The sequence below is a fragment of the Pocillopora verrucosa genome, chromosome 7 (assembly GCF_036669915.1).
Source record: "Pocillopora verrucosa isolate sample1 chromosome 7, ASM3666991v2, whole genome shotgun sequence".
NCBI classification, from domain to species: domain Eukaryota; kingdom Metazoa; phylum Cnidaria; class Anthozoa; order Scleractinia; family Pocilloporidae; genus Pocillopora; species Pocillopora verrucosa.
This window is the reverse complement of record NC_089318.1, coordinates 21,451,402-21,467,978: the sequence shown is the minus strand read 5'-3', so window position 1 is coordinate 21,467,978 and position 16,577 is coordinate 21,451,402. Positions and strand designations below refer to the sequence as shown.

At 38.2% G+C, this 16,577-nt stretch overlaps 2 protein-coding genes across 2 annotated transcripts; one reads left to right on the top strand and one right to left on the bottom strand.

Moving 5' to 3' along the window:
• Window positions 1-757: 757 nt before the first annotated feature.
• On the top strand, window positions 758-6,513 carry LOC131781428 (TNF receptor-associated factor 6-like). Its single transcript, XM_059098081.2, has 7 exons — window positions 758-940; window positions 1,943-1,994; window positions 2,637-2,735; window positions 3,556-3,720; window positions 4,303-4,377; window positions 5,263-5,340; window positions 5,711-6,513. Exons 1-7 carry the CDS (start codon window positions 759-761, stop codon window positions 6,383-6,385), a joined length of 1,326 nt encoding a protein of 441 aa, XP_058954064.2. The 5' UTR covers window position 758; the 3' UTR covers window positions 6,386-6,513.
• A 3,429-nt stretch (window positions 6,514-9,942) lies between these two features.
• On the bottom strand, window positions 9,943-11,786 carry LOC131781459 (uncharacterized). Its single transcript, XM_066170019.1, has 5 exons — window positions 11,537-11,786; window positions 11,259-11,373; window positions 11,123-11,159; window positions 10,772-10,898; window positions 9,943-10,461 (listed from the first exon to the last, which is right to left on the bottom strand). The coding sequence occupies exons 1-5, from the start codon at window positions 11,717-11,719 to the stop codon at window positions 9,943-9,945; spliced, it is 981 nt and encodes a 326-aa protein (XP_066026116.1). The 5' UTR covers window positions 11,720-11,786.
• Window positions 11,787-16,577: the final 4,791 nt, after the last annotated feature.

Sequence of the window (16,577 nt, the reverse complement as noted above, 5' to 3'; positions counted from 1 at the left end):
TCGTTGCTATGCAACAATTCAAGTAATCTTATGCAACATACCGGCTTCTAACTGTCAGGAGACGGGAAACAGAAAATCGGGAATTTATATAAGACTGACGGAAGGTTCCACAAGTAATTACATTTTAAGTCCATTATTTTAGTTCGCGAGCAAAGAAAAGTGATTTGAATTTGAAGCTGAACCTTGCACCAACCCAGGTGGGTAGAAAATAATAATTTCTGGTGCACGTGCAGGGCGAAGCTGCAAAATACATGTATGTTTTGAATGAACTATCTCACCAGCAAGAGCTTACTCCCAAGTGTGCATAATTGCCATATAAATAAACCGCTGCATTCTTGAGCATCGCTGTGACAAGGTTGGGAGGTTTTTACCCTACAATAAATCTCTTGTTGATTCAACTTACGAATCTTTAGTGTCTCTGTGAAACAGGGCCAAAATACTCCCTACACTGCAAGGTGGCGACCCCACCAGGACAGCTTGACATATTGTATCGTATCGGTTCGACGGATGATACTGTTCTCGCGAAGTGAGAGTAGAGCGGAAGATTTGATTTTGAAGGGTTAAGAACGGATTGGAACGATAATCAACAATGATAAATAAACAAGTATAAAAATAGTAAATAGTTTTCCGTAATGGGAACACAGCTTGAGTTACTATGATCATCAGATTGACAACTGGAAATTTCAACCCTTCTACCTTTCCTCTTTCGAGAGGAAACTGGGTTCAAGACAAAGTCACGCAAGTTCGTTGCCATAAACATGGCCGACCGAGACCAGAGCGGCCGTCCGCCGCCACTTCCATCGGGCTATGACTACGACTTTGTTACAGAACTAGATGAAGATTTTGTCTGTCAGATATGCCAGTTACCTTTAAGAAATGCTGTGTTAACTAGATGTGGACACAGATTTTGCCATGACTGTCTCAATGAACATTTCAAACGGTAAGTTGGAATGGTTATTCCAGAACTGTCGTCTGAGTGAGTCGATTGATCTTCGAATGCCTAATGAATTATCGATAAAACAGGACTACCCCTATTTTGGAAGAAGAAGCATATTTCACAGATGATAATTCTGTAATTACTTAGAGCCAATGCCATCATCAATGCAACTTTTTTAGAAGTGTAGTCAAATGTTCGAATCCAAATCAACTGATGCAGAACTTAGCTCCTCGTGAGACAAAAACAAGCTGCAAGGCAATTTCAAACTTCATGTTGATGTCCAATTGTGGAGTTCTAGTTGTTTTTATATTTCCATTGTCGAGTAATATGAGGCATTGAAGCCTTGTTACGAATGAAATCATCCTGATTGGTTTTAGCTTCCTTCTGGTCATAATGAATCAAACCGAGCAGTTAAAAGCTTCGCACGTATCTTGAAAGTCGTGTTTTAAATTAATAGTTTGTTTCAACGCAAACATTTGCGATATGTCAGCTCTAAGGTCCGAAAAGAGTAGCCTAAATCTGGCAAGTGGGTGGGCAAAACTTTGAAGTTTGACCTAATTTCAAGTTTGGGATGCATATTCTCTGGTAGATGACATTGCACAATTGCCAGCGAGAAATGTTTCGTCATTGAGTCGTACTACGTGAACGGTTCTCTTGTTATTACAAATCTTCTATTTTGTGGTAATACACAAATAGATGCATGTAACACGAAGTAAAATCTCTTGTCCTTGTCACTGCATTATGTGAATGCGGGCAAAATTCTGTTGCTTTGCTTTTCACAGTGAAGTTTTTGAAAAACTACCGTAGAAAAACAAGTGGTGTCTTTATAGGATCTCACAATCGAAAACAGTGTTTTCTTCGTCAACATAATGAAATCAGGGTCATTTTCAGGACAACTACGTTATCTTGATGGTTACCCTACAAAATATACATTGAATGTTGACACATTGAATGTTACTTTATCACAAAGTAGTATTTCTTTTGACGAGAGTTCTCTCTTTTTAGAATACAACATCCTAACTGCCCACTAGACAGAACAAGATTGGATAAAGACAAGGTACTTCCTATAGTGGTTTATTCCAAGTGCTTCTGTAACAAAAAAGCTTATTCTCCATCTCACTCAATTTTAAGGCTATTTTTACCAAAAACACATGTAATTGTTATGCCTATATTCCCGAAGTAAGTTGGTTTTTCTTAACTAAGATGTCTTAAAGTAAATGGTTTGAACCCAGGAGTATCAGTAGTTCATAAAGTGTGATCGTCCGGGTGAGTGTCACCAACAACAGTTCTTTTCAGAACTACACTCACCCGGACGATCACACTATACGAACTACTAAGATGTCTTGTTTAAACCATCTGCTAATACCAGATCCTTTTTCAGTCAAGTTGCTCAAAGATCTTTAGAAAAAGTCACATTATGTACTCACTTATTTGAATATTTAAGTGAAAACTTTGTAATTGCAGTTAATTTCTATATATGAAACATTAGCTGCTTTCATTCTGTTCCCCAGATATGCTACTTGTACCTAAAAGTGAAAGAGCAGGGGAAGTGGAAGAGGAGAGAATGTTACTTAAGTTCACAACTTTCCTACAATAAAATTGATCCCAAAATTAATCTTAGCCTCAATCAGTTAGGAATGATTAAATTTGATTTTGATCTGTTTTCTTATCCATCATTTCAATCTTTTTTTATTTGTAGGATATTTTTCCAGATAAGGCAAGCGAGAGAAGGATTCTCTCTTACTTTGTCAAGTGTCCTAACAGATGCCAGTGGGAAGGAGAGCTCAGAGATGTGGAGGTAGCTAATCAGAATTTTTTTCTCAAAAAAAAGAAAATGAGGTGGATATATTAAGTCCTAGCTTGCTGGTAAACTTTTCCTACTAATTTACCAGCAAACCTAACTTTAGGTGCTTAAGCTTAAAGCACATGAAGTCAAGCATGGTCCTAGGGATATGAAAATCTTGAAATCCATGCTTTCAGTCTATCATCATCCCTTTGATTTGTCAGCTTAAACAGGTATGAAATGGAAGTTCATATTCAACATTTAAAAGGGAGTAGGAGTGTCAAAGCTGTCTGTATTTTATTAGTTAACAGTCTTAATCTGATGCTTTTTTACACACACCTTTTTTACGCACACCTTTTGCGGCGCTGATGTAGGGCTAACACTTGAAAATTCAGCTTTGAAACTCTTTACAGTGGCTAATTTACGTTATACAAACTCAGTTGATAATACTAAGTTTCCCTGTTATACCCTCTCACCTATGCAGTAATACAGTTTCTTTAGAAACTTACTGCCTTTATTCGTATTGTTCCTTGTCTGATGTTACAAACTAAGGGAGACAAGATTAATCTTGTCTCATCAAGACATTTAATCTGCTTTCCAGAAATCTACTGGTTACCCTAATGTAGATGATACCAGATTTAAAAGTTGTCATTCTTACACATACATGTATAACAAGCAGCTCATTTTAGAATAAAATTCTACTTGTGTGAGGGATAATTTTTAGGTGATTGTAACTACTTTTTACTTTTTCAAATTTCATTGTTTTGCTTTCTAGTGTGCATACATGTACCATGTGCTGTTGCTAAGTATTGTTATTTTTGTTGGAATCTTTCAGAACCACCAACAGATTTGTCCCTACGAGGTTGTGCAGTGTCCAAGTTCCAACTGCCGTGTGTTCCTGGCAAGGAACCTGATTGAAGAACATGTGGCCGTGTCGTGTCAATGGAGAATTGTTTCTTGCCAATTTTGCTCAGAAGAGTATCCAAAAGCTGAAGAACATGTGAGCAGACTTGAATAAGCCGTCTTAATGTGTGGTGTGACAGACAGAAACCTGAATGCTGTTTTACTGACTTTGAACTAATAGCCATCACATTTCTTGTGCAATATCAGTATCACTACTCCTCCTTGTCTTCAACCTCTTCCCTCTAGAGGCATTTTCCATGCAAGTGTCTCCATGTTGTTTTTACTGGCACTCTATATTCCAGGGGATTTAGGTGTTAGCACAGTTTGCAGTTACTGCTGTATTTTCCTCTTACAATATCAATACATCATCAAATAGACTACTGACAAGAATAACAAAAAATATTACTTAGGGGATTATTAGTTGATCCAACACCAAATTCTCCAAACTAGCATGGTAAAAATTGTATGGTAGACACTAAGGAAAATCAGTTAGGAGTGAAGGGGTCAATCAAACAGTACCCTCATTTCCTTGGGGTATGAATAGGTATTTGCAAACTTTTAGGGAAGTTTGTTGAAATACTTACAGTGGGATTATTCCATTATGTACTAACTCCTATGCAACAAATGCATGCTACTGTAAGATTAAAATGATGTTTCAGCTGTTAATTTTATTTTGTAGATTCACAATGAAACTTGTCCTAAGTTCCCTCTGAACTGTTCCAATGGTTGTGAACAAGTTGTCCCAAGGGAGCAGGTAAGAGAGATGTTTAACTCAGAGTGAAGCCTTACAATAATTTCCAAAGAATTTTTACAGGTCTCTAAAGGTGCAGGAAAAATTACAAGTGAGATAGCTCTTCATCCTAAGGGTAAACTGCATTGTACCTGCTACAGCAATCCTCTTACTCTGGGGAAGAAACTGAACTCTGGGATGAACCACTCTGTTTTCCCTTTTGGTATGAAACTTTTTTGGATCAATATCAGTATCTGGGCAACTGCCCACCTACCCCTTCCCTAACTCAACAACAGTTAATTGACAACAAGTTAAGGTTAATGTTGGGTTAGGGAAGGGGTAGATGGGCAGTTGCCCAGATACTGATATTGATCCACTGTTTTGGGTACAAACTCTACTGGCCCTTTCTTTTATTTTCTTAGCTTCCTGTCTGTCCTGATAAGAAAAGTGTTTATTTATGAGAGAACTCCCTGGGGATTACTTTTCCTCAATCCTTAGATAAGTGCTGCCATATATCAATCAGAATACACCTCAAGGGTAGGGTAGATTGTGAAGAGACCCACCGTATATCAATCGGAATACCTCCCAAGGGTGGGGTAGATCGTGAAGAGACCCACCGTATATCAGAATACCCCTCAAGGGTGGGTTAGATCGTAAAGAGACCCAAAAGAACATTAATTGGAAAATACATACTTAGATGTATGTCAGTAGAATTGAAATCGGTGTAAATTTTTCTCTCTGTTTACATAACTATCAGCCAATGTTACAAAACTGTCAACAAACTAATACCTGCCACTTTCCCTTGTTGTTTTTTTTTTGGTTTTGAATATTCACCAAAATATCTACATCATAGTCATTCCTAGGGTAAGAGGAATTTTTACACACAAAACAACTTTTTGTGTTTCGTAGATGTTAAAGCATTTGGAAACAGAGTGCCACCTTACGCCAGTGTCTTGTCCTTTTCATGACTTGGGGTGCAACATGAAAGTAAGTATTACTAATAGCACCTCTTCGGGTGTAATTTGATATAAACCACCACAGGAAATTTTTCTAATATCACCCGAGCAATTTTACCACAAATAATCGTCCTCCTCAGACTCATTGAGTATTGCCGAAAATAGCGAAAATTGAGGACTTTAAATATATTCACCAGACCTTCGGTGAACAATGGTTTAAAAAAGGGATGTAGGTCACAGCACGCTGGCGAGTACAAAGTAGCTTGTTCGGTAGAGCTTTCTACCGCTAAATTTGAAGAAGCTGAGATTCGAAGCTTCACCGAGTGGAAGACGATTTGAATTTGTCCCATACTCGTAGCAAATGTGAAACATGTTTCCTAATGGCCGCGTTATATTTACAGGTGGAAAGAAGAAACTTGGAAACACACGTTCGTGAAGATACGACTACTCATTTGAGCTTCGCTTGCAAGAAGCTCGCCCTACTGCAGCAAGAATTTGACGAGGAGAAAAAAACCCTTAAGAAACAACTGGACGACCTGAAAAAGGAAAACAACAATCTCTTGCTCAAAGTTTCAGCACAGGAGAAAGAAATGCATAAGAGCCAGATGGAAACTCCGATGTTTGTATGGAAGATAACTGGTTTCGGTGATATATTACACCAGGCCAAAGTTGGCCGGAACAATAAAATAGACAGCGATCCCTTTTACACTGGAAAGTATGGCTACAAGTTAAAACTCTCCGTCAATCCCAACGGCGACGGATCAGGCAGGAATACTCACCTCTCTGCGTTCGTAATCGTCATGAGAGGTGAACACGACGCAATATTGCCTTGGCCATTTAATCAGAAGGTCACATTTACGCTTATAGATCAGCAAGAGAGCCTAGACGAGCGTCAGAACGTTACTATGCTCTTCAGAGCCAATACGAAACTAGATAACTTTGCCAGACCCACTGCAGAAGAAAACCCTGGTCGTGGGTACGCGAGATTCATGTCTCACGAGAAATTGAAAACGAGGCGGTATTTGGTGGACGACACGTTGTTTATCCAAGTTGATGTGGGACCGCCTTCTCTGTGACCCTGAAGATCCAAAAATGTTTGTTCGTTAAGAGCAGACGAGTTAAGTCTGTAAAAGACCCACTGTTCCAAATAAAACAGACATACCTCCTCAAAGCTTTTCAAGCTCGAAAAGGGTGGAACAATTCAGTTGAAATTATTCTTTTTCGCTCTTTTGAAATGATCTTTATTTGCCAATTAGGCTTTATTTTTACAGTTCAAAGCACTGGCCTATAGTATTGAACTTAGTAATCAAAGAAAGTTCTTAGAGAAGAATCATGTTTCCTTTTGTGGGGTCTACCTCTGTGATATTGTGAGATATAGTCTCTTATGCATCTTTGAGAGCATGGCGTCTATTAAAAACATCTTGTGACTGCAGTTCCTAATTAGAGCGCAATTTGTGTGATCAAAAGAGGCAAATATAAAGGAAATGTTGTAAATGATTTAAGGTTTATTATAATGGACAAAATTGCAATAAATAATGAAATAGTTTCTGCCGGATCAGCCCTTTTTAACTCGTGAATTGCGCGCATGCGCAAGAGCGAGTTGTAAATATGATGTGGGGGATGGCACTCGCTCGCTCGCTCGATTGGTTGATTCCTGTAAACTCTATTTCGATTTTAGGCTTTTGAGTGAATTTGATAGTTTTTGGCGAGCAATAAACAAACGAAATGGCGACCTTTGTTGCTAAGAATAGTGGTGGGGTGACAAAGAAGCCAATGGTAATCTTAAAGTAATTTTTTTTTTCGTTTTAGTTTCAACAAGCGGCGCCAGCGACTGGCAGGTATGCAAGGATTCACACTGAAATAACAGAACAACCTTCGCTTTTCATAAAATTGTAATTTACCATCCTTGAACTTGAAAACAATCCGAAGATTCATTGAAAATATCACTTACTGCGAAGCGCTCGGAGTTTACAGATGTTCAAAAGCTTTTTCTGTTACGGCGTGAGATTGAGAACAAAATCGATCATTACGTTTCGTATCGTGTGTTTTTCCTCTGTGAAACAACAGAAGATGCCGGCGACTAACGAAATTACAAGTTAACACGAAAATCAAATAACACCTAAACAAACAATTTTAGCTACCGATTTTCAGTGAATTTTTAAAGAACAATTTTCTTCTAAGTTTCAAGACAATTTAAAGATTCAAAGTACATATTACGTACTAAAATGCGAAAGTTACACACCACAAAATTGATAAATAGGCCTGAAATGAAAATCTATCTTGTTATTGATTATACGTTGCCCAGCACGTGACTAAAATCTACCTAGGCGGAGATCCAAAATGACGGTTGCAGTCCTGGCTTAGTTATATCACTCAAAACTCGTTCCCGTTTGTCTCATTTGATAAAGAGGGAATCGTTAATGTTTTCATTAAGAAAGTATTTCCTTAATTTTCTAATATTTACAATGATAGACAGTAAATTTCACTTTTCACCCACATTTACTTCCAACCTTTTCTTTTGAACCAGAAACAGAAATATATAGATATACGTTTAAAACACATGACATCATCCACCGTTGTCAAATGCAATAGCATGATCATTTCAATGGTAATGCCTTATTATCCCAACGTTACTTTGTTTCTTTGCTACATTAACGAACACTGAACTACTGCTCGTACTCTAGATATGACAATCAACTACAAAATTCCCTAGACCAGATAGCATTAAACATAATCCAAAAAATCATGTGTCAATTGACGAGTTTGCTCACAGAGCACTTTGATTTCCTATGAAACAAAATGGAACTTCGCTGGGTTTGTTTGTGATCCCCAAATGAGTTCATGACAGAGTCAATGAAGGAACGGGACGGGGGGGGGGGGAGGGTCAGTTACCCCTTCCCATCGAACCATTGGACCCATCTGACACAAACATTCTTGCAAAGATAGGATCGCGTGCTATACAACATTAGTATAATTGGTTATTATAGAGGTGAGTGCGCTCTGATTGGTCAAGGATTGCGTCATATTTTGCTATAATCACATTGCTCGAGGCAACTATAGCAGGGGCGCCAAATCTCAGAATGGCTGCCTCGCGTTATGTCAATGTTTCCGAGGAGGTGATAAACGTTATACAAGAAAATTTAATTGCGAAGAGCACAAAAAATGCTAAACGATTGACAGAACACTTTTTCAAAAGAATAATTTGAAGTTTTTGTTAATTACATTAAATAAGCCTGTTCAAACTGTTTGCTTATCTTAATACTGGCAATCAACACAATTGAAACAAAATATACGCGATGCTTCTTTGTTCCTACAATTTAGAGCAGAATTCGAAAGCACCTTAGCAATTATCATATTAAAACAATTATATCCCTCAGGCTCAGCGAACATTGTTGAATAATCCCCTCGACTTCGTCCCAGAGATTATTCATCAACATTCATTTCGCCTTCCGTAAATAATTGTTAATTATGAATTATTTATTATTTTCTTGTTTCGCGATATTTCTGAGCTAAAAGTTTGAAAAACATGTCTGTGTTTTGGAGTGTTAGGAAGTTTGGACCCCCCCCCCCTCTCCTACGTCAAAAGTTCTCTCTTAGATCTGCCTCTAAAGGTGAGGTAGGAGGGGTGTGCTTTCCTTCCCCCTCCCTTACGTCAAAAGTTCTCTCTTAGATCTGCCTCTAAAGGTGAGGTAGGAGGGGTGTGCGTTCCTCCCCCCCTCCCCTACGTCAAAAGTTCTCTCTTAGATCTGCCTCTAAAGATGAGGTAGGAGGGGTGTGCTTTCCTCTCCCCCCCCTCCCCTACGTCAAAAGTTCTCTCTTAGATCTGCCTCTAAAGGTGAGGTAGGATAGGTGTGCATTCTACACTGTCTCACATAGAGTGTGGAACCTATCTCCACTTCCGTAGCCTAAAGAAACCTCTCGTCAACGACCAGATGCAGATCCCTCTGTAGGTTAGCCCCTAACATTGATTTCCCTTATAGTTCGCATGTATTCATCATTATTAACAACTGGATCATTGGATAATGCATTTCAAGAGTTTTCTTTGGTTTAGCCATCATGGGTTATTAGCCATTATACAATGGGCATGCATGAAGACAAGTTAAACCGAAAGTGTTCTTGTACATTTTAACATTCCGTTTGTTCTTACTAAAGAAAGTTGGAAAGATTTATCCATGTTTTGTGGCGTTTTTAATAAAACAATTATTCCACTGGCACTTGTTGGATATAAGACGATTGTAGCCAAATCAGCCCGTTTATCATCTCATATCCAACAAGCGCTCATTGAACAGTTGCTAATTTTCCCATTTAAGGATGGGAGGGGGAGGGGGAAGAGATAATGTGAGAAGTAAGTATGGAGCCTGGGAAGTCGAGGCTCGAAGCCGGAATCTTCGATCCATGCAGGCGAACTTACTCGCCTTAATGCAATGAATTCAGCAAACGGTTTACTCTTTCCTTGAAGGTTGCAGCAACTGATATAAATTTCCTTACAGACACATTAAATGAAGAGACATTCTAACATTCTCGTCTTTTTGATTTACTATCCTTTGAAACGTTTCAATCATTCTGATTCTAAGCAAAACTTTAGAATAAAAAAAATTTCTTCGGTGTTTTTTTTGTTTTTTTTTTCATATTCTTAATGCACTAAAATATATCCCATGGCCTTAATATGCTTGTCTCCATTATCTGGGCCATAAGAAGCCTCGTTTCCACACGTGTTGGTGTCATCCCATTCCCCTCCGGTACCAAACCCAATCCTTGAGTCACCATTCAAGCAATCATTTTCGTTGTTGGAAACGATTCCGATTCTTGCTTTGGCGAATGGCAACCTGTCACACTTAGCGTTGAACCCTTCCCTGTTACAGTTATTTTGCAGGGAGGCCTCTAAGCCAATGAGCTTCTTCCACGTTTCACGACCCAATGAGGTGCGTCGGTGTTTTCCGTCAGCGATCAGTGAGTAAAGAGAGCTGGCCTTCATATTGATTACAATGAATCTGATCCGTTCACCGATCTTCATACCGAGACAGATCTTGGAGAAGGATGTGTTCCAGTAAGAAGGTAACTTCGTTTCCTGTGAGTCGAACCCAGTCTCCCCTCCAGCAGTGTTGTATTCACTTGTATTACTCCAGTAATTCGAGCGATAGTGAAAGGTAGACTGAAAAAAATTTTTTCGAATGCGTTTCTGGTTATAAGGTTTATTTATACCACAAACCTGCTTCTTTCATTGCCTTTTTGTCAAAGAATTTTTTCAACAAAGCAGTGAAACAATGGCGGAACTAATTGAAAATGCGACTTTCATATTCATCAACATTTCAAGGTGAGTGACAAAAAACTTAAGCAGTCTCATTTCCTAACTGGGCGTAATGTGATTTTGTGCATGATTCATTGAACTTTTCGAGTGTTGTCAGACTTATTTTGCCGAAGCGTAATTATCATTGATGAGGAAAAGCTGTTTAATACGGTACCTTGTTGCCGTTAATCTTCATGACTGGTGTCCATCCTCCATCTCCGCATCCAAAATCTCCCATGTGACAGAGAACAGAGGTTGGCTGTGAGCCCAGATGAAGAGAAACAAGTTTACTCACGTTTGATCTGTTAAAAATACAATTGGAGAAGTTATATAAGTCATTGACTCTCTTATGATACCAATCTTTATCATTTGTACGCATCAAACTTCCTGACTGATATGTCGCCGAACTCGGTTTTAAGATCCAACGTGGTTTTAACCAGCTGGCCACCTCTGCGTCTTCAGTGACACAGATGATAAGATTTTAGCAAAGACATGTTTAAATGAGTAAACAGTTAAAGCCTCTTACTTGTTTGCCTCATATATTTCCTTGCATGATTTTACAGCTGAAAGATAGAGTGTGATGTCAGAGCCAGATGTATTCTACTGTTAAAAAAAGTACGGAAGAGAGACTGTAAGATATTTAAAAAATATTCATGGATTACCTTTCTCGCAAAATTCTCCCAAGAAACTTTCTTTACAAAGACAATCAAAAGTGTTGGAGTTAAAATTCGGGATGCAGGTTCCTTTGTTTTGACACGGCGATGAAGAACATGGAGACTGAAAGAGAGGAAATGACTGTTAAGACCACGCTGTGAATACTTGAACAGTACTTGCGATAGCTGTGAATGAGCATAACTCGTCGAGAACAAGTACGTTTAAATACTTTCCCTTGCAAATGCCTTGTTTTAGAGTTTTAACACAATGGTTAAAGTGTTCTTACCTGCAGAATGGAAAAATGATGCGAACTCGTGTTTTTGTGGTAGTTCTCAGCGTTTCTGTTCTTATCGGAGGACAGTAATTCGCACCAAAGCTTTCTTTCTGTTCCACGAGAAGAGGCCATGTTTAATGAGAGGCACAAATTATTTCGGAGGCACGCCAGGGCACAATGAAACATGTCGAACATCGTGAACTTTCTGATCTGAGTAACGTTCAGATAATGGAACTCCTCTTTAAGAAAATAACTTTGTTCATCTGCCTGGTCAGAAGGGCCCAAATCTTGTTCAGCACTTTTCATTCCTGGATTGAGGAGGATAAAATGGATATTGACCAAATTGCTATTACAATACTTAAACTGAGACAAGAACTCACTGCATGTCTCTCCCTGGTGGGGTAAGGCTTCTTGCTGCATTTGACATTTGATAAATGTGTTCGATTGTGAATCTCCGATTTAATCGTTTTCTGATTCTCAAATGAATAAAACTCCACATCCGAATCGACCACATCGTGAGGCAAACGATTATAATTCTTTTTTGAAATTATTATTTACCACGATGACAAACCACAACCTATTTTATGATATAAAAGTGAAGATATGGTCCGCTAACTTGAGCTGCATGTGATGGAAGAAATTGCTAAAAAGAAGCCTGAGAAAAATTCGGGTTTCGACGCCTTTCAAAAGATGATATATTTATATAATTTTGTCGATTCTCAATGTCGATTTGAAATTGGGCCAAAAAAAAGTTATTCTGAAACATCTTACTTCCTACTATAAATGTATTTCCACTGCCCCAATAGATAGTTGTATGTATAATTTTATGAAAACTGGAACTCTAAGTTTGAATTAAGTTGGAGACAAATTCTTCTTCAAAGGCAATGATGAAATATCTTAAATCATCTCTATTTTTAAAAAAGGTAACAAAACAAAACAGAATTTTAAATCAAATAATTGATACAGCTTCAAGTTGATAAATTATCATTTATAGCTCATTCAGCCAAACCGCATAACGGCCAAGAAGCCATTGTTTGTTTTTATCAGGAAACTCTTTGAAGACTTTGAAAGGTTTACCAATGTGCTACAAAAAAAACTCAGATAACTACAACAAATCGACAGAACCTTTCTTTGATGACTTACAGCAGTTTCAGACACTTCAATTATGAAAGAAGGGCTTTAAAGTTATTGAGACTTAATGGCAGATTTGACAATTTTTCAGCCAAATTAAAAAAAGCATTAATTTCCCTTTTTTCCACTTTAGTTGCCCGCACCAATTCAGCATAAAAAGGGATACAAAGTCTCGATAAGGTTTCTAAAACACTTTAGTTTCTTTCACTCAAGTGCGCCAAATATTTCTGGGCACCGGCAAACTTTATGGGGAAACTGACAAAATGCGTGGCCAGTCTTTAACTGATGAGGCAAAGAAAGACTTCTAAAATGAAAACCAAGAACGGAAAAAATCGAATCACCTTGTTCAAAACAAGAACCAGTTTATATTCTAAGCTCAAAATTAAATTTTCACTAGATTTCTCGCTCACGGCATGTTTTCATTGCATCTATTTTGGTCAACTGTTTGATTCAGTCTTGCCATGGGTAGAGATGACTTTGGCTCATTTGAACTTTAAGAGCAACACAATTGTGCTGTCTCCATCTCATACTTTATTTACTTATTAAAATACTTTTTTAGGCTATCTTTTCGTTCTTTTTTTCTTTCTTCAGCCCCTTTCGTTCTTCCTGCCAGTTTCAGCAAGAAGAAAAAAAATAATCATAAAAAATTGATTGCTTTCTTTCCTTAAGAAAAAAGTTTACCCCCTTGACTTGTGCCTCAACTTATAAATTTGTGGTTTTCTGAGAAGTGTCTGAAGCTAATAACTCAACAGGTTTTCGCCAAAATTACTAAAAAAACTAGAATATCATACAGGACAATCTAACCTGAAAAAGATTTGGCTGCAAGAGATGCTAGGAAGAGCAAATGGAATATTGTGGACATGATGGCTTCTGCGCGAGTGAACTATCCGTTGTCATCCGCTGGGAGTGAGTCTGAAACTGTAAAGTGAAGTGAGTTTTCAGTTCTGCTTGTGACATAGGATTTATCTTGTGTCACCTGTCATACGTGCGGTAATTTATATGATATTGGGCCGCTTGTGACTTGATCCATTGGCGTGGTACACTTGGTAAGTGTCACTAAAAGATATTGTCGTAATTCGAGCTTTTATGTTTGTTTAATTGAAAAATCTGTCAGCAAGCAGAGTAAAATAAATGCGACCTCCAATTTGTAAACTTGAGAAAGATTGCTTCTAAATTAGAGCGAATTAAAATATTTTCCTTTTTTTCGCAACTCAATTATTGGCAATAATTTTGCGTTTTCCAAATTTTGGCCGCGGTCGCATCAAACTAATATCATTTGACCAAACGTCCGCTAATTGATCCATTTGTCAATCACAAACCCATCTTGCTCTAGAAGAAACTGAAAAAAATATTGCGCGAATTGCTACACAAGAACGGATCCTTTTTTTCCTCCTGACCTTTTGCGTTGTGGTTAACGCTTGCGTTACTTTTGATGGCTTCGACACTTGCGATGGGAGGAGAATTTCTCGTTGAAGCTATGTGTTCTCCAAATTGCTACCAGTATAACCGTACCCAGGGTACGAATCACAGACATTTAGTAAAAGTGGAGCTCAGATTTGTTTCCCTCAAAAGAAAAAGGGTCAGATGAAAGAAATCCTGCCATCCCACGCCAAATACAATCGGACTGAAGTATCCTTTTCCCAATGAAATTTTATTCAGAGAAATCTTGCATAACATGACAGCTTAGCGGTTAAAAAAACAAGATTGTTTGTTTTGCCAAAATTTGGAAACCTCCGAGGCAGGACATCGGGTCCTTTGAGGATTGGCGAAAATTTTTAGAACTACGTCATACAGTCGTGCGAAGCCTCACTTGTTTGTGCCGTAAGCCGCATTTAAGAGTGTCTCTGTAAGAGCGGTCCGGTCGATTTTGCTTGAGACACGGATTTCGCTCGTTTCTTGTGTGTTGTAAGACTTTCATGTACGTATACTAACACAACAATCCGTTTGATCGGATCTCTTTACTTTTCAGAGTTTTACGGAAATAAAATTTCACTCGAGCGAAGGCTTGTCGTGACACTTTTCAAGATTTTAATTTCATACAACTTTGGAGGACAATTTACAAAAAACTACGGAAATCAGCAAAAAAAAAAAAAAAAAAAAAAATACCACAGCCATGTATAATAACTCTATCTTATCTATCGGGGCGACTTTCGTAAACATCACGTTTCAATCAGGAAACAGGAAGACTTGAATGACACCTTATCGGTCCGCCTAAGTCACACACGCCAAAACCGATCAAATTCAAGGTAAATTTTTGAAAAAGTGAGGCGTTCTTAACCGATCCAACTAAAATAGCTAGAAAGTAAGTGCCATAGTAAAGGTAACTACAGGAAAACTTTTAAGTTATGTCGCTTGCAGGTTTTTTCTATCAAAAGTCGCGCGTGCAACACACCAAAATTAAAAATTCGTCGTAAAATCGCACGAACTTTAGAATGAGTGTAGGCAACTTTGACTTCTGGCGTGATGAAGTAGATAGTTCAAAGGACTCCCTGAGCCTTTTTTCAGGGCTATAACTGAGATTTGTTTATAACTATGATAATCGTTATTATTAGCGGACGGTGCTTTTTCCCATTGTTGTCATCATTATCGTTATCACGCCGGAAGAAGTATAAAGCTGCCACGTTGCCTTACCGAGCTGCACAGAAAATTGTTCTCTCTTTTGCTCCCCTTGAATCCTGGAAACTGTTACTATTAAGACGATCAACAAGAAAGCCTTTATAATTACTGAAACTTCTGATTAACAGAATTAAAGAAAAAATCGGTGGGGAGAGTTATTTGCGTATCTTATAATCTGAACGATGTTTTTCAATAAAAACAAATACTACTTCATTCAATTTACCTTAGTTGTCTCGTGTTTAAAAGTGGCGTTTCTGGGGACCGTAGATTCTTCTCTGATTCTTCTTGTCTCAGCCAAGACTCACTATCATCAACTTTTTTCTTGTGCTTCTTACGGCATGGGCCCAGAGAAGTGAGGTAAGCGATTGCAAATTTCTCAGTTAAAGGAAAGCCCAGTAGCATCCATTGGGAATTGAAAACCGACATGCACTGTTTACTTTTATTATTCTTAATCAAATAAGGAGTGTTTTAGTCTGCAAATTTAATCATACCGGTTAATGAGAATCACACAAACTGAGGAAAACTGACCGCAAATAATTGTGAACCGTACGCATGAATAAGTGTATTGCGTTGTCAGGTGATTTGATCTTCTACAAAAACATTATTTATTATCAACCAAGCAACATTGAGCATATTTCCATCTGCAATTAAAAGCACTTATACATGGATCTATGTTTTTTCAACGTGATGTGTACTTAAGTACCCTTCATCTAATAAGGAATTTCTTCTCTTTTCGAGCAGATATGTCACGAGACAAAAATAGATAACAGAAAATGTTAGTGAAGACTACCTGATTCAACTGGAATAATAACTCCAAACAGCTTTTGAATGTCCTGAGACATGCAAGGTAATTACATCTCTGCCTTGGATACACTTCCTGATACCTTCATGATCAGGATTCTGACATGTTACCTTTGCACTTCTCCAAAACTTCCCCAAAGTGTGGCGATGCCTATAGCAAATCCACATTTTTTTGTTTATCCTCCTGAGCGAGGTGAAATAAGCCAGTCCTTGCCAAGATTGCTCATTTTCACTTAAGATCTCTTTAGACAGGTGGCAGCTTATCAAATGATGTTTTACTTCGTCATTGCATTCAGACAGTCGTACCAAACCACTTAAGCCACACGATGAACCACAGTTTTTTCCATCTTTGCTATTCAAAAAGCAGTCCTGAGACATTATGAACGTCTCGCTAACGAACGACTTCTTCCTGTCCTTGTAATCGTTTCCAACGCAATACAAGCTCGGGAGTTCTAAAGGAACTCACCATAACTTTGTATAATCGATACGATTTCAATTTCCGCGT